Raw genomic sequence first — 27,054 nt, forward strand, 5'->3', positions numbered from 1 at the left:
TGAGGAGCAGTGAATATCACAACCATATATCACACTCTTTTCCTACCATGTAAACTATAGTGATGACATCGCTGGATCGGTGACTACGTTCTAAAAGAAAACTTTTATTATCTCCTGTGTGAATTCTTAGATGTCTGGTAAGTCTCGATTTGCGAGTAAAACATTTCCCACATTCAGAACATAAAGATAAAAAAAAGGGCTTCTCTGCTGTGGGAATTTTTAGATGTTTTTAACAAGACATGTTTTTTGAGCAAAATGTTTTCTACATATTGAACATGAAAAGGTCATCTCTCCTGTGTGAGTTCTCTGATGTGCGACAAGACGGGATTTATCATTAAAACATTTCCCACATTGTGAACATGAAAATGGCTTCTCTCCTTTGTGAATTCTTAGATGTTGAACAAGAATTGATTCCTCAGTAAAACTTTTCCCACATTCTGAACGTAAAAATGACGACTTCTTTCCTGTGAGTTTTCAGAAGTTTAACAAGCTTTGATTTATGTGTAAAACATTTCCCACATCCTGAACATGAACTTGCCTTCTACCACGTGTGAGTTCCAAGATGTGTAAGAAGATTTGATTTCTTAGTAAAACATTTCCCACATTCTGAGCATGAAAATGGCTTCTCTCCTGTGTGAGTTTTTTGATGTTCAACAAAATTAGATTTTTTAGTAAAACATTTCCCACATTCTGTGCATGCCAAAAGCTTCTCCCCTGTGTGAGTTTTCTGATGATCAACAAGGCTTGCTTTGTGAGCAAAACATTTTCTACATTCTGAACATGAAAATGGCTTTTGCCCTGTGTGAGTTTTTTGATGTTCAACAAGAAATGATTTCTTAGTAAAACATTTCCCACATTCTGTGCATAAAAATGGCTTCTCCCCTGTGTGAGTTTTTTGATGATCAACAAGATATGATTTGGTAGTATAACATTTCCCACATTCTGAGCATGAAAATGGCTTCACCCCTGTGTGAGTTTTTTTATGCTGAATAAGATGGGATTTTTGAGTAAAACATCTCCTACACTCTGAGCACGAAAATGGCTTCTCCCCTGTGTGAGTTTTTTGATGTCGAATAAGATGTGATTTTGAAGTAAAACCTTTTCCACATTCTGAACATGTAAATGGCTTCTCCCCTGTGTGAGTATTTTGATGTTTGACAAGAACTGATTTCCGAGTAAAAAATTTCCCACATTCCTCACATGGAAATGGTTTATCTCCTGTTTGAGTGCTTTTATGTCCAACACCCCTTTTGTGACTTTTATTTTGCTGAACATCCTGTGATGACTGAGAAGACAGGACCTGTATATAAGGATGAGAGATCTTGGCTGTGAAGGGCTGAGGGTGTATCTGGGATAATGGAATGTTCTTCATATGTATCTTGTGTGATATCATCATCTGCTTTATAATCTGAAGATATAAGATTCTCCTCTGATCTCCCGGTACAAGAATCTGCCAAGAATAAAACATTTTATTTGTGAGTAAATACCGTAACCCTTTAATGAACCAGGAAACTGTTTTTTTTTTATAGGACCAATTGTACTTTGTAAAGACACCCTAATTTTACCCTAAAATATACTGCGAAATAGAAAAAAATTTGAGATGAAATTGAAAAGAGTAACATTATCTATTCTCGTCAGGTCAGTATAATTACAACATTACTCAATTTGAATAGTTTTTGCTATAGTTAACTTCATTAAAAAAAAAATATATATTTTTTTAAATATTGCTTTAACCCCTTAAAGGGGTACTTTACTGGAAACATTTTTTTTTTAAATCACTGGTGCCAGTTGTAAATTACTTCTATTAAAAAATCTTAAACCTTCCAGAACTTATCAACTGCTGTATACTACACAGGAAGTTCTTTTCTTTTTGAATTTCCTTTCTGCCTGATCACAGTGCTCTCTGCTGACACCTCAGTCCATGTCAGGAACTGTCCAGAGTAGGAGCAAATCCCTATAGCAAACCTCTCCTGCTCCGGACAGTTCCTAAAATGGACAGAGGTGTCAGCAGAGAGCACTGTGGTCAGACAGAAAGGAAATTCAAAAAGAAAAGAACTTCCTGTGAAGCATACAGCAGCTGATAAGTACTGGAAGGATTAAGATTTTTAAATAGAAGTGATTTACAAATCTGTTTAACTTTCTGGTACCAGGTGAATAAAAAAAAAAAAAATGTTTTCCAGGGGAGAAAGGAAAAAAAATTTTTTTTGCACTTTTTTTTCCTCCTCTTCTAAAAATCATCACTTTCCACCTACAGACTCATATGAGGGCTTTTTGTTTGCGCCAACAATTATCCTTTTGTAATGAGTTCACTCATTTTACATTTGTACACATCTACAGTGAAACAAAAATAAATTATTTGTGGGGTAAAATTGAAAAAAAAAAAGGAAAAACATTTTGCTACTTTTGGGGGCTTCCGTTTCTATGCAGTGCACTTTTTGGTAAAAATGACATTTATTCTGTAGGTCCCTATGATTAAAATGATACCCAATTTATATAGGTTTTGTTTTATTTTAATACTGTTAAGAAATTATACATTTTTGTACTATAATGAGTATGCTTAAAGGGGTTCTCCGGTGCTTACACATCTTTTCCCCTATCCAAAGGATAGGGGATAAGATGCCTGATGGCTGGAGTCCCGCAGCTGGGGACCCCCGGGATCATGCACGCGGCACCCCGTTTGTAATCAGTCCCCAGAGCGTGTTCGCTCCGGGACTGATTACAGGCGACCACCGGGCTGGCGGCGTGTGATGTCATGCTCCGCCCCCGTGTGACGTTACGCTCCGCCCCTCAATGCAAGCCTACGGGAGGGGGTGTGATAGCTGTCACGCCCCCTCCCATAGGCTTGCATTTAGGGGCAGAGCGTGACGTCACACGGGGGCGGAGCATGACGTCACACGCCGCCAGCCCGGTGGTCGCCTGTAATCAGTCCCGGAGCGAACACGCTCTGGGGACTGATTACAAACGGGGTGCCGCGTGCATGATCCCGGGGGTCCCCAGCTGCAGGACTCCCGCCATCAGGCATCTTATCCCCTATCCTTTGGATAGGGGAAAAGATGTGTAAGCACCGGAGAACCCCTTTAAGGCTATATGTAGGCTATATGAAGGCTGCGTTTGTTTCCACATTTTCGGGGATCTCAGGGAGAGTGTCAGGGACCCTGAGGAGGCACCGGCACATCCTACGAGAGGGCTATGAAAAAGTTCATGAGTTTGCATCCCCCCCTCTAATGTCATACCAAAGGTCAGGTAATTTAAGGGACCACCTGGTAAGAGCTGACATAGGAGGAGAACGCTCGAAACAGGTTTATGACAAGTGCCAACCTAGGGTCTTACCCATGTAGATCCTGTGTGAACTGTTCCCTGATGCACAAAGGCAACATGTTCACACATCCCACCCCAGGACAGGATTTCCCCATCAAACACTATCTGACGTGTACCTCCACCTACGTAATCTACGTGCTGTGCTGCCCCTGCAGGTTGTTGTATGTGGGGGAAACAACCTGGGACTTCAAAACCAGAATAAATCACCACCGTTATGCGATCAGAAAAAGGCGACAAGTTCTCCCAGTTGCAAAACATTTTGATGAACTTGGGCACACGGAACGAGATTTACGCTTCATGCTACTAGATCACATTCCCCCACTTAAAAAAGGTGGGGACCGCACTAGTAGGTAAAAAAGAAGAGAATTGAGCTGGATTTATGATTTAAATTCCCTCAAACCACATGGATTGAATACCGAATTTAAGATCAGTCATAAAATATGTTCTCCTTAAAGGGGTACTCCGGTGAAAACCTTTTTTCTTTTAAATCAACTGGTGGCAGAAAGTTAAACATATTTGTAAATTACTTCTATTAAAAAATCTTAATCCTTCCAGTACTTATTAGCTGCTGAATGCTACAGAGGAAATTCCTTTCTTTTTGGAACACTGATGACATCACGAGCACAGTGCTCTCTGCTGACATCTCTGTCCATTTTAGCAACCGTGCATAGCAGATGTATGCTATGGGCAGCATGGTGGCCCAGTGGTTAGCACTGCTGCCTTGCAGTGCTGGGGCCTTGGGTTCAAATCCGACTAAGGACAACAATAAATAAAGTGTTATTATTATTATTATAATAACGTCAGCAGAGAAAACTGTGCTCGTGATGTCATCAGAGAGCATTCCAAAAAGAAAAGAATTTCCTCTGTAGTATTCAGCAGCTAATAAGTACAGGAAGGATTAAGACTTTTTAATAGAAGTAATTTACAAATATGTTTAACTTTCTGCCACCAGCTGATTTAAAAGAAAAAAGTTTTTCACCGGAGTACCCCTTTAATTCCCCTCTGTATGTACATGTTACCAGGTGCCTATGCAGAACCTGTTGTATGTTTGGTACTTTTCTTTATTTTAATTTATTTTTTATCTTCCATAGGTGTGAGTGGAGAACAGTGCGCATTGAATCACACCGGACATTAGGACGCCGCCATTACAGTTCTATCATAGAAACACTACTTTGTACCTGAGCATCCTCTCAATGAGCAATAAAAGGTGCACGCCTGAACGCAAAGATGGGTACGTGGATGCCTGGATGTCCTTTACTGATGAGAGCGAACTGGGTACTGTCATCTAATTGGGTCCTCACTCGGGATGACAAAGAACCGGCAAGTCGGACGGAACAGGTTCCCCGCTCTGCGGTAACGCTCCGGAATATGCGGATATCCCCACCCCCACGATGCACCGGCATAGCCGGTAAGACAAGTGCACACTTACAGTGAGGAATCGTTGCCAGGAGGATTTTGCCAGGTCCCAAGATGGCGCACTGCCTGTCAACAAAGACAGGACGCATGCGCAATCTCTACACGTGTATTTGTTTATCATGAGATCACTTCCGGCGCAAACCGGAAAAGAGGAGAAGACGGTTGTACTGTATACCGGCTGGCGTCCTCGTGTGTACCGGCAAGTGAGAGATGCGCGATGAGACTCCTCCCCCCTAGGAAGGTACACTAATTATTACTCACATGGACACTAATTATGATAACAACCAAGAGATATGGACTAGTTTGATGTGTTTTGTTTTGCACGTTTTCTTCTTTCATATGTGGCAGGTGCCCTATGTATATGCTGCGGTTTATTTTATGCACCGCCACCTATGATCCATAACACTGTACTATTTTTCTGCTGATTATCAACAAACACTTGATTAATTGTATGTCACCTGTTCACTAGAAATGATCTGCACTTTGCACTGATCGCTGCTTGACAAAGGCCGTGCGAGACGGCTGAAACGTCGCTATTTCTATGTATGGTTGAATAAAGCCGCACCTTCCTTCACGGATTTCTTGAGTGCCGCTGCTTCATTACTGGCTATATGAAGGCTAATTTTTTTGCACTGTGATCTGTTGTTTTTATCATTGGTACCATTTTCGTTGTCATGGGACTTTTTTGATAGTGACCAAAAATTGTTCCTTTTGTTCCCAGAATGTAGCCACCAAAACCATTCAATTAGGAAGCCATCTCCATACCGTCAACGATTTGGTGACCTGCCGCACCTCTTACCTTGTTTACGTCATCATGTGTCCCTGCGGCTTCTTTTATGTGGGAAAAACTATCCGTCTCCTATTTGTTCGTTTTCGCGAGCATATTAGGTCTATCCGAACAGGGATAGGTGCACCTAGACTGATTGCCCAGATAAAAGAAGCCTACAATAGCGATCCGCAAGTCCTAAAATTCGCTGGCATCGGAAGAGTTAAATCCCTACTGAACGGAGGTGATAGACATGCTGCCCTGTTGCGAAGAGAGGCAGCGTGGATTCTAAAGCTAGATGCAGCGGGTGTTTTTTGGGTCTCAATGATCGGAGGTAGCCCCTTTTCTCGATCAATAGGATCTTAGAAAACCACTGATATATAGATCTGTCATTTGCAGAAATACACGTTTGAGAACTACTTACCTACTGTTGGCCAGTTAGGTGATTGAATTCTGTCGTTCTTGTACTCTTGAATATTGCACATGATGTTTTGTTTTGATCACATGACCCTTTTGTTATGACACGTGATTACAATGCCACCTCCCGTGATGCTGATAAATAGCTTCACCGTAGTGCGCCGCGTTTGTATACCGGCTGGAAGAAGAGCCTTAGTGGCGTGAAACAGTCTGTCCCGGTTCCAACTCCCCCCGCCTCCACCCTCGCACCAGCTTGTTATGCCTGACAACATGGAATAAACTATCGTTTGGATGGTGTGTGCAATTCTTGTTTTTCTTTTCGCTATTGCCTTTATACGCTATTGGATCTATGCACCACCGCACCCTACGTTATATAGCAGGAACTCCAGAACTACCCACATCACACCTGCTGCCACATGTCTGAGTCTTGCAGTGCCGGACTCTATCTTTCCCTTTTTTTTCATCTATTATTACATTTATTTTTGTCGCAGCTGCCCTCAAAGTAGGTGTCCGAGGGTCCGCAGCACCTTCATCTACGTGACCGGGCCCCTTCTTTAGGGTGCTGCTGTCTGCGACAACCTTTTTTTTGGGGCACAGACCTTTTTTTTTTTTTATGCTAACATTGGCCGGACCATCTTCGCTATAAGAGAGCAGCTGGGGTGCAGGTGCTTTTTGAGGGATTTTTGCGTTATATTTTTCTCCCCCTTAGAAGTTAAAAAAGAAATGGCCCACGGTTTATTTTCAGTGGGGTAGGCAAACACTATGATGCTCTCCGACACCAAAAATGCCAGTGAGAACGAGGAAGACCCCATTTTCCTGTCGTCTTCCTTGTCCTCCTCATCATCTAGGGAGGCCACAAACCCCCCCATACAAGTGACCTAGTGCCCTATACTAGTACGAGCGACCCTGGTGTCCATTAGCTGTCTGACCTCCCAGTCAAGTTTCACTGTGCCCACTTACGGTGAACTTGTCTGGACTGCCCCAGAGGGCTATCAGCCCATGATTCCTGAGTTTGATGGCGACCCAGGAATCCAGATTGACATAGTCAGCTTCACTGAACTGGACTTGTTCTTTTCTTTTTTTCAGTGACGACTTTGTCACTCTACTGGTGGAGCAGACGAACCTGTACGTCCAACAGTTTGTCGCCCACCACCCAGATTCCCTTTTGGCTAGGCCCAATAGATGGTACGCTGTCAGTGCAGCCGAAATGAGGACATATTGGGCCCCTTGCTGTAGATGGGACTGGTCAAAAACCCCAGTGTCGGGCAATACTGGAGCGGGGACATCCTCTACCAGACCCCACTCTACAGTGTGGCGATGACACCGGGACATTTTGAGGCCATATGGAAATGCATGCATTACGCTGATAATTTGGCATGTCCCCCCCCCAAGGTGATTGTGCCTATGACCGCCTGTACAAACTCAGGCCGGTAATCGATCAAAGGGAGGTCTCTATTAAGGAGTCTCTTATCAGCTTCAAAGGGAGACTAATTTTCTGCCAATATATCCCCTCTAAGCGGGTGAGGTATGACGTGAAACTTTATAAACTCTGTGAGAGTTCCTCAGGGTACACTTACAGGTTTAGAGTACACAAGGGACGGGATTCCCGTATTGTCCTCTCTATGAAAAAGGCCGGAAAGAGACACTGGTGAGTGGTTGCTTGTAGAACAGGAATCCACAGTACGATCCAGAACAGCGTTCCAATCTCCACATATCAACAAATGCCCTTGCTTATATTTATTCACTAACCTAAACAATCTATTGAACAATCTGAGTTGTCTCCTACTCGGTGCATATACAGAAACTATCGTGTACAACACATTATTGTACTTACAAGAATAATGTATCTGCCATTTGGGTCAGAGTGAAGAGAAATCTGCTGGAACGCAACGGAATTGCTGATCACTCAAAGGACTCCTCTGGACTTAGTTTGGTAATGTGCTTGATATACACTAGGAAAGGCAGAGCTGCGAATTCTAAATGTGTCCTTTTCATGAAATGCTTTATTGGGTGCAGAGAATGTCGCATATGGCCTTTCTAGACTCAGACAACAAAAACCACCTTTTTTGGGGTGTATTTAGACCATTAGTGTTCAGAGATAGAACCTTTAAAACCATTACATAAGTCCAAATGCTGTACAGCCACGTAGCTCTGTCAGGGAATCGCAGAAGTCTCGGGTCCTCTCACCTCAGAATGTCGAGTATAGGGTACCTGGAAAAGAACACAAACAAACGTACAACAAACAAGCTGGCAATGCCATGAACAGGATACTCCTTAGAGCTTCAGGAGTGGAGAGTAGAGGGAAATGGACGTTTCCGGGCGACGTCTCTTACGGAGGGGGGGGAAAAACAGTTCCTTGTGAACAGGCAGGAACGTGATGTAGTATAAAGTGACAGGTCATCTGAGCATATTCTTTCAATATCAACGACGCTTGTCAGATACGGACTCTGGTGTTTGCTAATCAGGGCGATCTTTGGGATCTTTAGTAGCGGTAGCATTGATCTGTATGCCCCACTTGTGGAGCAGATTAGAGACATCTTTAAGCGTGCGAATCACATGAGTTTCCTTACGGTACTGGATGAGCAAGCGAGTCGGGTAACCCCATTTATAGAGGATTTTTCGGTCTCTCAGGGCTTGCGTAATGGGGTTCAGGTTCCTGTGGAGCTGAAGGGTGACTGCTGAAAAGTGTGCATAAATGGGGATCCCATAGAACTTTGCTGATAGAGAGTCCCGATTTCTGTAGCGTGACATTAGCGCGACTTTGATATGATAAAAGTGTATGTGGCCAAGCACATCAAGCGGTATATTTTCTGAGAGATGCTTTGGTTTTGGCACCCTGTGTGCCCTATCAATCAGGAGATCACAGGGTGAGCAGTCAAGGACCATTAATTTAATGAGCTATATAAGGGACTAGATCCTTTGTGGCTATCTCTTCTGGTACGCCCCTTAGCTTTATATTGTTTCTTCGAGAGCGGTCTTCCAGGTCTGTGACCTTTACCGAAGAGCACACACCTCTTCTTCCAAATCATAATGATCATCAATGAGTGAATTTTGTGAGCCCACTAATTCCACCATCTTACCCTCAATATGGTCCACTCTGCCCTCTATTTCTGTAACTGAGGATTGTAGTGGATGGAGGGATAAGAGGAGATTACTCTGGATGGAGGAGTTCAGCAGTTGCAGCATCTGCTTGAGAGTATTCTCAGTGACTGTAGCCTCAGAGGTGCGAAGCCGAGCAAATATATCTGGTGGATCGGGCAGGGATTCTCCATCGGCTGCGCTGGATAACAGCTCCCGTGCCTCTTTTTAGCTGGGCTGCCCAATATAGAGGAGGAAGGGGTGACGGGGGCTGAGGCATGTACCTGCCGTCCAGTCCGAGAGACCGAGTCTCCATCCATCGCCGACTCGGAGCTGCAAGGTAAGTCTTCTGTATGTCTCAGACGGGGTGATGGTAATGATCTGCTGCGAGCTCTGGGCAGCATCTCTTCCTCAGCTTGCGGGGAACGCTGTCTGTCTTGGCGGGAAGAGCACAGAGAGGTTCCCACGTCTTATGGTGGCAAACAAGGTGGGTTTGCACTGTTTAATGTGCCAACAGTCGCTGTAAAGAAGTCGCTGGCTCTGGAGCAAGGCAACTATGCGGCCAAATCAGTCGGTTGCCAAGCCACGCCCACAAAAATTGCAGTTTATATTTTTTCAAAACTACCCCTCATGCATTCCTGGAAAACAAATTTGGAAAACGCCCATGCGTTCCAAATGTCCATTTCAGTCCTATACACTTTCCAAAGGGGGTGTTCTGTCTAATGGTGTCACATGTGGGAGTTTCTTTTTCTTATTTTCCGCTGAATGTATGCAACCATCAGCTACTGATATGCCATAGGCCTCAAATGCAAACAAAGCTCTATGACTCCTGAGCCCTGGTTGTGCACCCGCATGGCACGTTATGTCCACATATGGGGTATTTCCATACTCCAAAAAAAAGACCTCCAAAATTTGTAGCCCAATTTCTCCCATTACCCCTTGTGAAAAAGAAAAATTTGGGGTAACACCAGCATTTTAGAAAAATCAAATTTTTTATTGTTATGGCCCACTGTTCCAAAAACCTGTGAGGTGTAAATACTCACTGTACCCCTTGTTACGTTCCTTGAGGGATGTGTGTCACACGTGGGGGCTTCAGCTGTTCTGGCACTATAGGAGCTTTGTAAACGCACTTGGCCCCCAACTTCAATTCCAGCAAAATTCTTTCTCCAAAAGCCCAATGGTGGTCCTCCTCTTATGAGCCCTGTTGTGTGCCCACAGAGTGCCGATTGGACAGCGGTGAGACAGGAAGGGTGCAATTTCGCCGTGCTGGTCACAATAAGCCCACTTAGCAAGCTTAGATTAGTTTTCTCCCGTTTTAGACTTTGAACGCAGCATCTAAAGGGTTAATGCCAGACATCAGCCCAATCAGTGATCAGCATTAGCCGAGGCTTCTGGTTGCCGATAGCAACCTGGTATGAAGCACGCTCAGAATTTATTGGCTCCTACGCCCATGGTACCCGTTTAGACTGCTTCACAAGCTGAAGTAAATGAGTGTGGGTTTATGTCTAAAAGATAGATGCTGCAACTTTTTTGCAACCTTCAGAGAAAAGTTATACACAATGAATCAGTGACCACTGCATAAAACTAGTCTAAAGCACTGCAAATAGTGGTTCACTTTCAAATACGATCAATAGCAAAAGTCGCACGGGAAGTGGCAGACTTTTTGTGCGACAATTTTAGACTTAAAAACAGCTTTATACAACTTTAAACAACTTTTTACATCTCTAAATCCCTATATTACACCTGGTTATAGTGCGGGAGAACAGGAGACCGATGCAGGGTCTCGTACTGCTAAACCTACCTGCAGTCAGGAACCCTGATCCTCAGACGGTCCCCCTCTTTCAGAACTGACTTGTGCTCTGGAGGCCGGCCCGCCTGCTGGATTTAAATATTCATAAGCGATGGTTACGTGAGCACTCAGTACTTACGAGCGGGGACCTTCGTAGGAACAGGGTTCCGGACTGCAGGTAGGTTTGCAGTCCGAGACCCCGCATCGGTCTCCTGTTCACCCACACTATAACCCGGTGTATTGGGTTATAGTGCGGGTGAACAGGTGACCGTATCCCTTTTAAAGCAGTTTTACGGCTCAGTTAAAGGGGTACTCCCCCCCCCTAGACATCTTATTCCCTATCTAAAGGATAGGGGATAAGATGTCTAATAGCGGGGGTCCCGCCGCTGGGACCCTCACGATCTCCCTGCAGCACCCGGCATTAGTTTACCAGAGCAACAGAGGCTCGTGATGTCACGGTCACGCCCCTCGTGACATCACAGCCAAGTCCCCTCAATGCAAGTCTATGGGAGGGGGCATGATATTAGCGACTTGGTACTTTGACTTCTCCTGGCTTTGACGTGGTTAGTTGGCTCTGGACTATTGTGTGAGTGTGTAGTCGTATTTTGTTAGTCTGTCTGTCATCCCATTGTTCCTGGACCTAGTCAGTATCATTGTAGTTTATTATTTTGACTATTACGACACAGACCTGTCGTTTAGGGCAGGTACGTAAGAAGGCAGGGATAGGGGAGCGGGCGAGATTAGTGTGAACTCCTTTCCAGCCCATACGTGACATTAAACTTTTGGAGAGGGGATAAGATGTCTAGGGGTTAGGGCTGGGCGGTATACCGGTTCATACCGAATACCGAAATTTTTGTCCTGCACAATATGAATTTTTCCCCATACCGCAATACCGGTTTGGCCCCTCCCTCTCGGGAATGAATGAATTATCAGCCCAGCACTGCACTGTCCCCACATCGGGGAACTAATCATATGTGACCCACAAGCACTGCCCTCCTCGTCCTCCTGTTTGTTGCGGACCGCCTGCGCTGGCTGGAACTGTGTACTGTACGCTGTATCTCTATGCTGTATCCCTATGCGGCCGTCAGCCTATCACCGGCCGCAGCGACGTTCTGCCTCGGCCGGTGATAGGCTGAGCTCACTGTCATGTAAGGAGCTCTAGCCGGCTTCTTACATGACAGTGGGCTCAACCTATCACCGGCCGAGGCGGAACATCGCTGCGGCCGGTGATAGGCTGACGACCGCATAGGGATACAGCATAGAGATACAGTGTACAGTACACAGTTTCAGCCAGTGCAGGCAATGGGGACAGCGCAGCGCTGGGCTGATGATTAATTTTTTTTGGGGGGGGGAAAGCAGAACAGCGCTCGCGGGTCACATGATTTAAGGGGGGGGGGGGGGGGAGAGAAATACCATTATATACCGTGGAACCGCCATAAGTTACAAAAATACCGTGATACACATATTTGGTCATACCGCCCAGCTCTACTAGGGGTACTAGAGTACCCTTTTAATGTCACGTCCAGTTATGACAACATGCGGTAACCAATGGTAACAGTTGTATAAAAACATACTGCACTAAAAAGCTTAAATAAAGCAGCATAAAGTATCCCTGGTTGTTGGCAGATGCCAACCGGTGTTAAAATGCACACAGAGGTATCAAAATACCCAATGGTTTTTCCCCCAAAAAAATTTAATTCCCCCCATTTTGGTTTTCTACCGAGAGTCCAATAGTTTAGCTATCAGGTACTAATCTATTTTCTTCAGGCTCACAGTGTGCAAGCAAGAAAGCATACATCTTGCCAGCTTATCCGAGGGTTTGGCTGGTTCCGCTTCCGTCCCATACTGCCATGTTTGGTCCTCATGGTCATCGTCATCATCACTGTCTCCTTATATCAGTTACCCGTCCCCTATCCCTTTGACAGATTTCATCTCCAAATCTTCCTCCTCTGGTTCCACTTTCTCATGTTCCTTATCTAACTTTCCCCCAAGAAAAACCTCCGTACTGCTGCCAGCCAGATGGGAACTCTCCTCCATCCCCCCTCAATCATCACCGTGAGCGTTTGCTCTAAAAGAAATATCAGCCGCATTACATCACTAATTCAACTATTTTCCCTGCTGTCAAATCTTTTTGAAAGGCCTGAGCATGCGACATTGGCGATTAACTGCCAACGCCTGAGTTGAAAGTCACACTGGCTCCAAAAGCTGTGTGTCTACTGCATTAGGTAGTATGTCACTGCTTTGCGCTGCTGGTACAGGATGTCCAACATGTGTAAGGTTGAGTTCCACTGTCTCATGTGCAATATGTCACCCAATATGGATTGATGTGTTTGTCTGGCTGGGCTCTGTAGTAGAGCCCTGCAATGGGATTGGGATCCTACTTGACCCAACCCAAAACATGCAGGCGCGGGCGGTCAGGTGCTATGCCTGCGGATCCCTCAGCAGCCCCAGTGACTAAGAGGGGAATTCATCAAGCATTTTTTTTCATCTAAAATTGTCTCAAAAAAAGTCTGTCACTTAACCTGTGACTTTTGTGTGACTTTTGCTATAGATCATATCTGAAAGTGAACTACCGTTTGCAGTGCTTTAGACCAGTATTATGCAGTGGGCACTGATTCATTGTCTGCAACTTTTCTCTGAAAGTCTCAACAAAGTCGCAGCACCGTGATTTACACACAAACTCACACCATGTCACTTCAGTCCTGGAAAGCAGTGTACACATGGGGGGTATGTGCAGACTGCAGAGCATTGCACCCTAGTGTATGTACATTCCTATGTTAGCTGGAGCGGGCGGGATTGGACAAACATTTTAGCGGGAGCGAACAGGATTAGACAAACATTTCAGCGGAAGCAGGCAGGAGTTGAGCAAACACCCTACGGGAGCGGGCGGGATTGGTCAAAAAAAATCAGAGAGAGCAGGATTGAAAAAACAGTCCCGGGCAGGGCTCTACTTCTGTAGTCTGCACAAAAAGATGTTCACTAATTTGTATGCAAGCAATTATTGGCTAACCTGAGGTTATGTGATCTTGCTAGCTCACTGCAAAGAATTCTGGGCTATCCTGACATAATCTATGTGTTACTACTTGCTAATCCTATGCTGAAAGGGTGCCGATGCCACGTGTTCCTCATCCCTTCATCCCCCCCGAAGTGAACCTGGCAAACCTGACTTATGTTAGAAAAACATGATTTTTGGCAAAGTTCTGACCGAAACCAGGTTCTATGGTTTCGGTTTGCTCAACTCAGTTCCTAGGGGGAGTACTGGTATCAGCGTTGTCTCTGGTTCTTTGTTTCTCTATCCTGTGATTTCCACACTACTACTATACTGCAGGCAGTGTTCTGGAGCAGCTAGTAATGTCTTCCAGGTACAGGCCACACAATAAGATCATAGAGCAGATAACACCAGGTAACGTCTGGTGGAGGACACAGCCGCTCTGGTGGGAATGATTGTTCCATCCGCACAAACTGGGGCATATAAACAGTGTGGGGTGAACAGAAGGGGCAGAATAGTTTGCGTAGCATACAAGGGGCATAGTAATAGTGTGTGTGGGGGGGGAGGGGGGCATAGAAGGGGGACTAACTATGGTAAGGTGTCATAGAGTTTTCTGGCCTCCAAGGCAAATGTTGGACCTTCTACTTACATCACTTCTTCCCCCAAAAGTTGAATCTGTGATTTTTCTCTATATTTAGTGATTACTACCCACCTGGGCGGTTACCTGTAGGAATGTCCTCCATATACTGCTCATCACTGCTCACATCTGTCTCTTCTTCCTTTATGTCTGTAGCATTATTATAGATCAGATCTTTCCCTGTAAGAATGTCCTTCTTATACTGCTCATCACTGCTCACATCTGTCTCTTCTTCCTTTATGTCTGTAGCATTATTATAGATCAGATCTTTCCCTGTAGGAATGTCTTCCTTAAACTGCTCATCATCGCTCACATCTGTCTCTTCTTCTTCTTCTTCTTCTTCCTTTATGTCTGTAGTATTAATATAGATAAGATTTTTCCCTGTAGGAATATCCTCCTTATACTGCTCATCACCACTCAAATCTGTCTCTGGAGCACTAATATTGTTCAGATCTTCTCCCTGATTTATAAGATGTGGATGAAATATTGTAAAAGTCATCAGACAGTAGGAGAAGTCACATGGGATGTTATAGATGAGCAGGGGATGAGGAGTCATGGAGGGTGAGGGGACTGACCACAAGAGCTTCACAGCCCTTCTACAGATCATAGGGAATATCTCCATCTACCTGATCATCCTGGGGAAGAAGAGGACGGGGACACCTCTCTGGTGCTGTTCTCTTACTGGATCTGACTGTAGGGAACACATACAGAGACTGAATTCATTCTTTACATACAAATAATGAGAGGACGTGTGTATATAGTCATGTCTATTACCTGGTGATGTGAGGGGCTGCTGATCCTCCATCATCACCTGATCCTTGTACTGATCCTTGTGTCCTTCTACATACTCCCACTCCTCCATGGAGAAATAGACCGCCACGTCCTGACACCTTATAGGAACCTGACACACAATGATACAGTCATCACCCCGACCCCCCCAGTGGTGTTACTGTATAATGTCCCAGCATTCCCAGCAGTGTCACCTCTACAGTCATCACCAGACCCCTCCATTACTGTATAATGTCCCAGCAGTGTCACCTCTCCAGTCACCACCAGACCCCTCCATTACTGTATAATGTCCCAGCAGTGTCACCTCTCCAGTCATCACCAGACCCCTCCATTACTGTATAATGTCCCAGCATTCCCAGCAGTGTCACCTCTCCAGTCATCACCAGACCCCCCCATTACTGTATAATGTCCCAGCAGTGTCACCTCTCCAGTCATCACCAGACCCCTCCATTACTGTATAATGTCCCAGCAGTGTCACCTCTCCAGTCATCACCAGACCCCCCCATTACTGTATAATGTCCCAGCAGTGTCACCTCTCCAGTCATCACCAGATCCCTCCATTACTGTATAATGTCCCAGCAGTGTCACCTCTCCAGTCACCACCAGACCCCTCCATTACTGTATAATGTCCCAGCAGTGTCACCTCTCCAGTCATCACCAGACCCCTCCATTACTGTATAATGTCCCAGCAGTGTCACCTCTCCAGTCATCACCAGACCACTCCATTACTGTATAATGTCCCAGCAGTGTCACCTCTCCAGTCATCACCAGACCCCCCCATTACTGTATAATGTCCCAGCATTCCCGGCAGTGTCACCTCTCCAGTCATCACCAGACCCCTCCATTACTGTATAATGTCCCAGCATTCCCAGCAGTGTCACCTCTCCAGTCATCACCAGACCCCTCCATTACTGTATAATGTCCCAGCATTCCCAGCAGTGTCACCTCTCCAGTCATCACCAGACCCCTCCATTACTGTATAATGTCCCAGCAGTGTCACCTCTCCAGCCATCACCAGACCCCTCCATTACTGTATAATGTCCCAGCAGTGTCACCTCTCCAGTCATCACCAGACCCCTCCATTACTGTATAATATCCCAGCAGTGTCACCTCTCCAGTCATCACCAGACCCCTCCATTACTGTATAATGTCCCAGCAGTGTCAACTCTCCAGTCATCACCAGACCCCTCCATTACTGTATAATGTCCCAGCAGGGTCACCTCTCCAGTCATCACCAGACCCCTCCATTACTGTATGATGTCCCAGCATTCCCAGCAGTGTCACCTCTCCAGTCATCACCAGACCCCTCCATTACTGTATAATGTCCCAGCATTCCCAGCAGTGTCACCTCTCCAGTCATCACCAGACCCCTCCATTACTGTATAATGTCCCAGCAGGGTCACCTCTCCAGTCATCACCAGACCCCTCCATTACTGTATAATGTCCCAGCAGTGTCACCTCTCCAGTCATCACCAGACCCCTCCATTACTGTATAATGTCCCAGCAGTGTCACCTCTCCAGTCATCACCAGACCCCTCCATTACTGTATAATGTCCCAGCAGTGTCACCTCTCCAGTCATCACCAGACCCCTCCATTACTGTATAATGTCCCAGCAGTGTCACCTCTCCAGTCATCACCAGACCCCTCCATTACTGTATAATGTCCTAGCAGTGTCACCTCTCCAGTCATCACCAGACCCCTCCATTACTGTATAATGTCCCAGCAGGGTCACCTCTCCAGTCAGTAGCTCCATCATCTTGTTGATGAGTTCTCGGATCTTCTGTTCATCCATTTCCTCATGTATCAGGTAGTGAGGTGGGGGCCCCGGGATTGGGCTCAGGGTTCTTCCCCATCCTTCACACACAGGGGCCCGACAGCGCCCACTAGAGGACTTCTTCACTACTGTGTAATCCTGTGTATGGAGAGACACATTAATATCACTACATACATTCCCAGAATCCCTCACCTCTCCAGTCATATCCATCTGCTATTACATAGATAAGAATGAGGTCATGTGATATCACTCCCATAATCCCTCACCTCTCCAGTCATATCCATCTGTTATTACATAGATAAGAATGAGGTCATGTGACATCACTCCCAGAATCCCTCACCTCTCCATTCATATCCATCTGTTATTACACAGATAAGAATGAGGTCATGTGACATCACTCCCAGAATCCCTCACCTCTCCAGTCATATCCATCTGTTATTACATAGATAAGAATGAGGTCATGGGACATCACTCCCAGAATCCCTCACCTCTCCAGTCATATCCATCTGTTATTACACAGATAAGAATGAGGTCATGTGACATCACTCCCAGAATCCCTCACCTCTCCAGACATATCCATCTGTTATTACATAGATAAGAATGAGGTCATGTGACATCACTCCCAGAATCCCTCACCTCTCCAGTAAGCCGGAAGAGTATCTGTAGGGTGAGGTTTATGATCCTGTCGGCCATCTTGTTCCTGTCTCTCTCCATGGTTGATGGGTCATCCAGGAGAATTCTCTTATATAGAAGATATCAGCAGAGGATCCTGGATTGGAGAAACCTGAAGGGAAGAAGAGGAGACGATGATAAACCGCACCAGATTCTATGGAGAAATAAAATCAATTTCCTGCAGATAATATGGGGGAACATCTAAGTAGACATTATAGTCACAATGATTTCGGATGACTCCGCCCACATCTTTTATCTTATAAATCTGTGATGATCTGCGGAGTATTTGTCACAGCTAATACAGGAGGAAATAGAGACATTTTCAGAACCATTATGTTCTCACTTCCAATGGACAGAGCCGTATGCAGAACCAGAATTTTTTTTTTGCGATATGTTATCAACCTTGGAAAGCGTCCTTCTCCTTCCGCGGGACAGGAAACTGTTAAAAAGGTTTGCATAATGGTTGGCGTACCCCATCTCCACCAGTTCTGTTTCCTCTCCCGGGGCAGGAGGCAGTTGTTCCAGGATGCATGAAGGTGGTAAAAACTGTGGGGGCTGAGGGTATCCCCGACAGCATTAGGGTATGTTCACACTGCGGGATTCCGTGAGTGGAATTCCGCGCAGTGAACATTACCATCAGTGTGAATGGGTCTTCCGCGAGACCCGTTCACACTGAGGAATTTCAGTGGCGGACAATTCTGCCGCTGAAATTGTTCCGCGCATGTTCCTGGCTGGCCTGATGTTACCCGGCCGGCCTGATGTTACCCGGCCCCCCGCAGAAGGATGGCTCAGCTCAGCTTAATTAAGGCAGTGCACCCTCTCCCCTCTATCACCCTTGTCCACCACCATTTGTCACTCCTCTGTTACCACCTTTCACCCTTGTCCACTTTCCTGTCATCCATGTCCACTCTTGCCACTCTTGTTCACCGCCCCCCCAATCTACCCCCCATCACCAATGTCCAACCCTCACTATTCACCCCTCTTTCCATTTGTCACCCCTGTCCACCCCTCTGTTACCACCTTGTTACCCCTTTTACCCCTCTCTTACCCCCTTTCGCCATTGTCCCCTTCCCTATCATCCATGTCCACCTTTTCCGCCCCTGTCACCCATGTTCACCACCATCCCCAATCTACCCCCCTATCACCAATGTCCAAACCCCAATATTCACCCTTCTGTCCCTTTGTCACCCCTGTCCACCCCTCTGTTACCACCTTGTCACCCGTCCACCCCTGTTACCACCTTGTCACTACTGTCCACCCCTCTTTAACTCCTACACCCCCTGTCACCCATGTACACTCCTTCACACCCCTCTTTCACATATGTACACCCCTCTGTCACCCATTTACACTCCTCTACACCCCAACACCCCTCTACCCCCCAACACCCCTCTGTCACCCATGTACACTCCTCTACACCTCTGTCACTCATGTATGCCCTCTGTCACCCATGTACACCCCCCTCTGTCACCTATGTACACCCCCTATGCCCCCGTCACCCATACACTCTTCTACAACCCTGTCACCCCTGTACACCCCCCTGTCACCCATGTACACTCCTATACACCCCAACACCCCTCTGTCACCCAAGTACCCTCCTCTACACACCTGTCAACCATGTACACCTTTCTGCACCCCTCTTTTACCCCTTTATACCTATACGCCCTTGTATTCCTCCTCACTTCTAAAAGGGGAATCTGAAGGCTGATGCAGGTAAAGTGTGGAGCCTAATAGGTTTGTTTTGCAGTTTTAATGGTGAAGAATTGTGGTTGGAAGAAGTTGACGGCGCAGACCAAAAGATTGGGAAACACTGGTATAGGGGATAAGATGTCTGATGAAGGGGATCCCACTGCTTTGGTGATCTCCTGCAGCACACAGCGTTCTAAACAAACGATGGGTTCCAGCGTCAGTGGTCGTGAAGTCACGGCCACACCCCCATTTATGTCTACGGAAGGGGGCATGTTAGCTGCCGTCACAAGGGTGCGTGCCGTGACGGCATGATCACGGCCTCCAGCTCTGAGTGTTCTGAACAAAATGTTCAGAACGCTGGGGCACTGGAGTACCCCCTTAAGGAAATTAAGAGAGCCTCAGGGTACGTTCACACTGCAGAATCTCTGCTCGCAGAGATTCTGTCAGGCAGCCACCGCCTAAGATTCTTCGGCGGTAGGACCGCGGGGCAATGCACCATCACCATTGATGGCTATGCAGTACTTGCGGAATTCCGCACAAAGAATGAACATGTACTTTCTTTGTGTAGAACAATTTAAGCGGTGGAATTGTCCGCCGCTTGAATTCTGCAAAGTGAACAGGTCTCGCGGAAGACCCATTCACACTAATGGTACAGTTCACTGCGCGGAATTCTACTTGCGGAATTCCACTCTAGGAATTCCGCGGGAATTCCGCAGTGTGAACGTACCCTTAAACGACTGAAGATCGGAATTTTGAGGGCTTGGCCCCAAGAAGGAAGAAAGTCTTCCTTATGATTGGAGAACTCCAAAGGATAGGGGATAGGTAGCTGATTGAGGGGGGTCCGACTGTTGGGTCACCCACAATCTCCGGAACGGAACCTGGCTCTCAGTGACGAGCACGTGTTGCAGACGGCACATTCATTTCTATGGGAGCGCCGAAAAGACCCAAGTACAGCACTCAGGCATCATCATTACTCCCATAGAAACTAACGGAGCGCATGCCGTCTACTGGTAGATGACATGTGCTCCTCACAGAGAGAGCAGGGGTCCTGTCCCAGAGATCACGGGTCAGATCCTCCCCCTCGCTATCAGCTACTTATTAGTTCATTTTTGCTGGAGTTCTCCTTTAATAAGCATGTGGCAGGAGAATGGAAGAGACCAAATAAGAAGTTTTTTTTCTACCAGCTGCCCTAAAATGTAAATACCCCTTTTTAGAGGAGGAAACTACAGCCCCTAGAGTCGACCTTCCATTGGCTAAGATTTCTAAAAAGATGGCACTGTCATTTGAGGAAATGGGTTCTCTAAGGGACCCAATAGAGGCTAAAAGGGCAGATTTTTTCTTAGGAGAAGTTGGGAAGAAGGTAGCGCAGCTTTTAAGACAATGATAGCCACTACTTCTGTAGCTAGGTCCCTTAGACTGTGATTGTACCAGTTTAAAGAGCATATAAAAGGGGGGCACTCCGAGGGAGGAGCTGTTAGCCTAGATGTCCATATTAATATCAGCAGTGGACATTTTGTTTGATGCATCCACGGATGCTTTATGTCTTACAGCAAGAGCTACAGTATCATCCAACTCAGCTAAATGGGCTCTTTGGCTTAAAGGGGTACTCTGGTGAAAAAAAATTGATTTAAATCAACTGATGCCAGAAAACTATACATATTTGTAAATTACTTCTAGTTAAAATAATTTAGCCTTCCAGTATTTATCAGCTGCTGTATGCTCCACAGGAAGTTGTGTAGTTATTTTCAGTCTGACCACAGTGCTCTCTGCTGACACCTCTGTCCATGTCAGGAACTGTCCAGAGCAGGAGAGGTTTCCTATGGGGATTTGCTTCCACTCTGGACAGTTCCTGACATGGACAGAAGTGTCACAGAGAGCACTGTGGTCAGTCAGACTGGAAAGAACTACACAACTTCCTCCAGAGCATAAAGCAGCTGATAAGTACTAGAAGGATTAAAGGAGTACTCTGGTGAAAAACTTTTTTTTATTTATTTTTAAATCAACTGGTGCCAGAAAGTTAAACCTATTTGTAAATTACTTCTATTTAAAAATCTTAATCCTTCCAGTACATATCAGCTGATGTATGCTCCACAGGAAGTTGTGTAGTTCTTTTCTGTCTGACCACAGTGCTCTCTGCTGACACCTCTGTCCATGTCGGAACTGCCTGAGCAGGATAGGTTTGCTATCGGGATTTGCTCTTACTCTGGACAGTTCCTGACATGGACAGAGGTGTCAGCAGAGAGCACTGTGGTCAGACAGAAAAGTAATGAAAAAATAAAAGAAACTTCCTCTGGAGCCTACAGCAGCTGATAAGTACTGGAAGGATAAAGATTTTTAAATAGAAGTAATTTACAAATCTGTTTAACTTTCTGGCACCAGTTGATTTCAAAACATGTTTTTCCACCGGAGTACCCCTTTAAGGACTGAAGAGCTATAATTTGGACCTGAATTAGAGGCTCTGCAAGAAAAAGCATCGGATAAGAAGAAGGGCTTCCTGGTAATGCCTGCCCCCTATAGACAACCTTTTAGGGAAAAGAAGGATCCCCTTTCTGACACTTCAAGGGGTAGAGGTTGGAGGTGTCACGATCACATCCTATAAGTCCAGCTGAGACACTAGAGAAAGTGTGATAGTGCAAGGGTTAAAGCCACCAGACCTCTGGGTACCCGCTACTAGTAGCCTCAGAGTGTTAGGCAGGATATTAAACAACTAACTAAGGCTGTGAAGGAGCTTGCCACCCAATCCGCTCCCCCTGACCGTGAACCGCCCCTGCATCGAAAACCCACCCTTGCTCCTGCTCCCCACAATTTCAGCCCTCTCTACCCTCCACCTAGTAGACCCCCAGGGACTCAGAGACCCTTTTGTAACCATTGTAATAAACCCGGATATTGGAAAACGCAGTGTTGGGATTTAAATGGATTTCCCCTGAGGTTGCGGACCGGCCCTAAGGAAAACAGTCATCAGGTCCAATCTCAGAACGACCTAAGTCAGGACTCTCACTTTATGTCTCCTACTGCCCCTATGTAAAAATGATTGTAGAAGGTGTACCATTGGAGACGTTGATAGATACAGGGTCACAAGTGTCTACTATACCTAAAAATACATTTTATATCAACATTGGGATGCTAGTTAATTGTGTGAACCGGATGTTAACTTCAGAGTAGTTGTGGGTAATGGGCAACCAGACCCCAGACATGGATACTGGGAGCCAACCATTCAGTTGAGAGAGCATGTACTTAGCGGACAGGGAGTGATTGTAACTAATGTGACAGATAAGGGGTCTGCTGAGTTTCTACTGGGGATGAACATTATGAAAAACTGTTTTGTTGAAATAGTAGATGCTTTGCATGCCTCTCTTCCCCATATGTCCCCTTCAGGCCAGCGGGCTGCCCAGCACCATTTAAAGGTTCTACAAGCGGAGCAGAAGTTTGCAAACAAGCAAGGTGAAATCAGGTCTGTGACCTTTCAACCCAACACAGAGACTATCATCTGGTGTCCCAGAGTCAAGAATAGAGACTACCAAGCCCTGCTGGAGCCTCTGCAAATAGAAACCACCCTCTTGTTCGAGCTGTGAGAAGCCTTGTCACCTTTACCAACAAGAGAGTTCTAGTCCGGTTAGTCAACCTGTTTGATGCTGCTACTGTGTTACCCAAATACACTCCAGTAGCCCAGTTGTATCTCATAGAGTGAAAGGACATTTTAACAGAACGTATGGTGGCCCGACAGCATGCAGCCCAAGTGGCCGAAGCATCCAGTCCGAGTCCTCCCGAGCCCTGGTGGGCACAACTCCAAGTTGGGGACGACACTACCCCCAGGGTCCAAGTCAAGGGAGTCATCAATGTTGCCAAAAGGTACCATAAAGCTTTTAGCAAACACCCCACAGATTTCGAGCATACGTCCATGATTCAACACCGAATCCTCACAGGCGACAGCCCACCTATCAAGGAAAGACACCGCCCGGTCGCGCCAGGCATGTATCAGACTGTCAAGAAGATGCTGGCCGACATGAAAGAGGCAGACGTCATTCAAGAAAGTCAGAGCCCCTGGGAGGATCGTGGAGTCGCTCACAGCCCCCGGGTCTGCTGCTTACTTCTCCACCCTGGACTTAACCAGCGGATATTGGCAAGTGCCCATGGCTGTTGGAGACCGGGAGAAGACCGCCTTCGTGAGACGCATGGGACTGTTCGAGTTTAAAAGTATACCGTTTGGGCTATGTAATGCCCCTGCTACGTTCCAGCATTTGATGGAAAGGTGCCTGGGTCATCTGAATTTTCAAAGTGTCCTATTGTATCTGGACGATGCCATTGTGTATTCCACGTCCTACCAGGAGCACCTCAGTCATCTGTCAGAAGTCCTAATCAAGCATGGGCTGAAGATCACGCCGTCAAAGTGTCACTTGCTTAAACCTCAGGTACACTACCTGGGTCATGTTTTCAGCGCCGAGGGAGTCCAGCCCAATCCTGATAAGGTGGCAGTTGTCAAGAACTGGCCTACCCCACGCATGGTGAAAGATGTCAGGAGCTTCTCGGGATTTGCCGGCTACTACCGCCGCTTCATTCCCCAGTTCGCCCAGATTGCAGAACCCCTCACAGCTCTCTTACGGGGTATGGCAAAGGAGAACTAAAATGGAAGACTACCTGTCAAATGGGCCGAAGAGCAAGAGACTGCGTTCTGAGCTCTTAAACATTTGCTGACAGAACCACCCATCCTAGAGTATCCAGACTACAGTCAGCCGTTCCAGCTATATACCGATGCCCGTTTCGAAGGTCTGGGAGCCATCCTGTCCCAAGTCCAGGAAGGACAGGAGCGGGTAGTTGCCCATGCCAGTCGTAACCTGCACGGAGCCGAGAAGAACGATGCAAACTACAGCTCATTCAAATTAGAACTTCTTGCTTTGGTATGGGCCGTGACTGAAAAGTCCAAAGACTACCTGGCTGCCACGCCATTTACTGTCTACCGCCAAGTTGGGTGCCATCAAACAACCTTGGGCTTCAAGATTAGCCAATTATAGTTTCACCATCAAGTACAGAAGTTTCAAGTCGAATGTCAATGCCGATATACTGTCTCGAATGACCCCCGGGAAGAACCACCTGTCGAAGACATGTGGGAAGATGTGGAGATGCCCCCATTCTGCCAATGGTTTGTAAATCAAAATGTTATGACCGCCCTCAGGCACAGCGAACCCAGGTCCGAAAAGGTTCAAGAAGACCTATACACTTGGAAGACTCTTCAAGACGAAAGTAGAGTCATGGGGGATCTGTTGGACTACCTGCTGGTGAAAAAGGTACCAACCTGTATACTCCAGGCCCAGTGTGATTATGAGCTGAAACGTCTGTGGCGACAGAGGAAGTGACTGTTTGTGCACAAGGGACTGTTGTACCGAAATTCGTTGGATCCGGTCTCTGGTGATCGACTTCATAAGATTCTGGTTCCCCGAAGAGACACGGTAATGGTCCTCAACGCATACCATGACCAGTTGGGACACTTTGGAGTCCACAAGACAGAAGTTACTTTCCGGAGCAGATTCTACTGGATCAGAATGTGGAGTGTCATTGAGAAATGGTGCAGTGAATGTGCTGTCTGTAACGTCACCAAGAATGTGCGCAAGGACGCCAGAGCACCCCTCCATCCCATTTAGAGTGAAAAGCCTAACCAGTTGGTCGCGTTAGACTATGTCAAGTTGTCTCCTACCCGGTCTGGGTAGACTTATGCTCTCACCATGGTGGATCCCTACTCTAAATGGGTTGTCATTGTACCCGTTAAAGACCTCACAGCCAAGACAGCAGCCGAGATGTTCTACTCCAGTTGGGTGCAAACCCTTGGGTGTCCGAAGTCTGTCTTAACGGACCGTGGAACGGCCTTCGAGGCTCAACTCTTTCAAGAACTGTGTCAATTCCATGCCTGCAAGAAACTCCAGACTACTGCTTACCACCCCCCAGGGGAACAAGCTCTGTGAACGCATCAATCAAGTCTTTATTCACATGTTGCGAGCAGCTTCTGTATCACGGCACCCCGCTATCATTAATGCACAGAGCGAGTTCGCTCTGTGCGTAATGACGGGTAATACAGGGGACGGAACAGCGTGACGTCATGGCTCCGCCCCTCGTTACATCACAGCCCGCCCCTTAATGCAAGTCTATGGCGGGGGCATGACGACCGCCACGCCCCCTCCCATAGACTTGTATTGAGGGGGCGGGCCGTGACGTCACGAGGGACGGAGCCGTGATGTAACGATGCTCCGGCCCCTGTATTGCCCGTCATTACGTGCAGAGTGAACTCGCTCTGTGCAGTAATGATAGAGCGGTGCCGCAGCGCCGATACCGGGGGTCCCCAGCAGCGGGACCCCAGCGATCTGACATCTTATCCCCTATCCTTTGGATAGGGTATAAGATGTCTAGGTGCGGAGTACCCCTTCAAGGTTAAAATGGGCTTGGTCCTTAAGAGGTTAAAGTGTTCTGGGGGGAAGTGTGTCAAGCCAAGGGACCCCAGTAGCCAAGGCATTGGGTAGATAGCCTCCAACAGCCCAATCCGACATGTCTTGTAAAGTTTTTATGTATATTGTTGATGGAGAAGTGTCGAGGAGAGAATTACAAGGTCAAAAATCTCCACAGCCATGTAGAGCATGTATGGACATTAAACATGCCACATGGACACATTGTCGTTCCTCATCAGACCTGGAAAAGACAATGGGTAAAAATGCTCCAGGAACTGTCATTGGCCCCTGTGGTCACTTCAGTCCTCCGCTTTCCAGGACTGGGTGTCGAGGACGACTGTAATTAAGAGGGGGAGTTTGTGGTGGCCCAGTACGGGATGGTGTTTCTCCATACCTTCCCTGCCCAGCAGTGTCCCTCTGTGTCCCGAGAGCCCCCTGCAGTTGTTCCCCCCATGTAAATAGGTTACGTATTATATTGTGTATTGTACCTTTAATAAATGTACCATGTGATTGTTACCAAGGAGGTACCAGTGACCAGCTGACCCCAAAGGTGACCTATGGGCTCCCTGCTAGTCTCCCCATATAAGCCCTGGGTGGAGCTTCTCTCTTTTGCTTCCTGCTGAGGTGCAGTGCAGTCGTGCCTAGTGTGTGTGTTCAGAGTAGTGGAGGCCTCAAGGCAAGTCCTGCAGCCATAGTCCAGTGCAAGTAAGCTGAAGTCCCCGTCCTGTCAGTCAAGTCAAGTCTTCTGTCTACTCAGCGTGGCCTGCACTAAATTCTCCTGTCTACTACAAGTCCCAGCAAACCTCTGAGGTCTCTGTGTCACTGGTCACCTCCTTGGGCCCTAGCTGTACTGCATAGACTGTGTCATCTGTCTACCCTCAGTAAAGTTACCGTTGTCCGTAACTTGGCATTAGTGTCTGCATTGCCCCCGTGCCTAGCCCAGGATCCAGTGGTATTACCTTCGGGTGGTTATAGGCTAAACCACGCCCTGGCATCAGGAATACAAGGGGTAAATGCCATCTATGGCAACAACATCTGCCCTGCATCTCACACCTCACCACCATACCACACATATATATGTATATATATATATATATATATATATAGGTAAATAAAGGCATTATATAAAGAAAGGCATCATATACAGCCAAGCCATCAGGTACCACCGCATTTGCTCCAACCCTGATGACAGAGACATCTACAAACACTAGCTGAGAAATTTAAACAAAAAGGTTACAAACCAAGGACCATCCATAAGAAAATCCACTCTGCTCTTCAAACACCACGTGAC

At 46.6% G+C, this 27,054-nt stretch overlaps 1 protein-coding gene across 1 annotated transcript in view; it reads right to left on the minus strand.

The window, feature by feature from the left end:
• Nucleotides 1–1,126: 1,126 nt before the first annotated feature.
• LOC130298379 (oocyte zinc finger protein XlCOF7.1-like) overlaps nucleotides 1,127–27,054 on the minus strand; it is a 29,195-nt gene continuing 3,267 nt past the window's right edge. The window contains exons 2-7 of the mRNA XM_056551314.1: nucleotides 17,611–17,758; nucleotides 16,933–17,112; nucleotides 15,185–15,311; nucleotides 15,037–15,101; nucleotides 14,486–14,870; nucleotides 1,127–1,450 (exon numbers count right to left, since the gene is read on the minus strand). Coding sequence (XP_056407289.1) covers nucleotides 1,260–1,450; nucleotides 14,486–14,870; nucleotides 15,037–15,101; nucleotides 15,185–15,311; nucleotides 16,933–17,112; nucleotides 17,611–17,688 — 1,026 coding nt within the window. The 5' untranslated portion in view covers nucleotides 17,689–17,758 and the 3' untranslated portion in view covers nucleotides 1,127–1,259. The remainder of the gene's footprint in view (nucleotides 1,451–14,485; nucleotides 14,871–15,036; nucleotides 15,102–15,184; nucleotides 15,312–16,932; nucleotides 17,113–17,610; nucleotides 17,759–27,054) is intronic.

The sequence above is a fragment of the Hyla sarda genome, chromosome 1, assembly GCF_029499605.1.
Source record: "Hyla sarda isolate aHylSar1 chromosome 1, aHylSar1.hap1, whole genome shotgun sequence".
NCBI lineage: Eukaryota > Metazoa > Chordata > Amphibia > Anura > Hylidae > Hyla > Hyla sarda.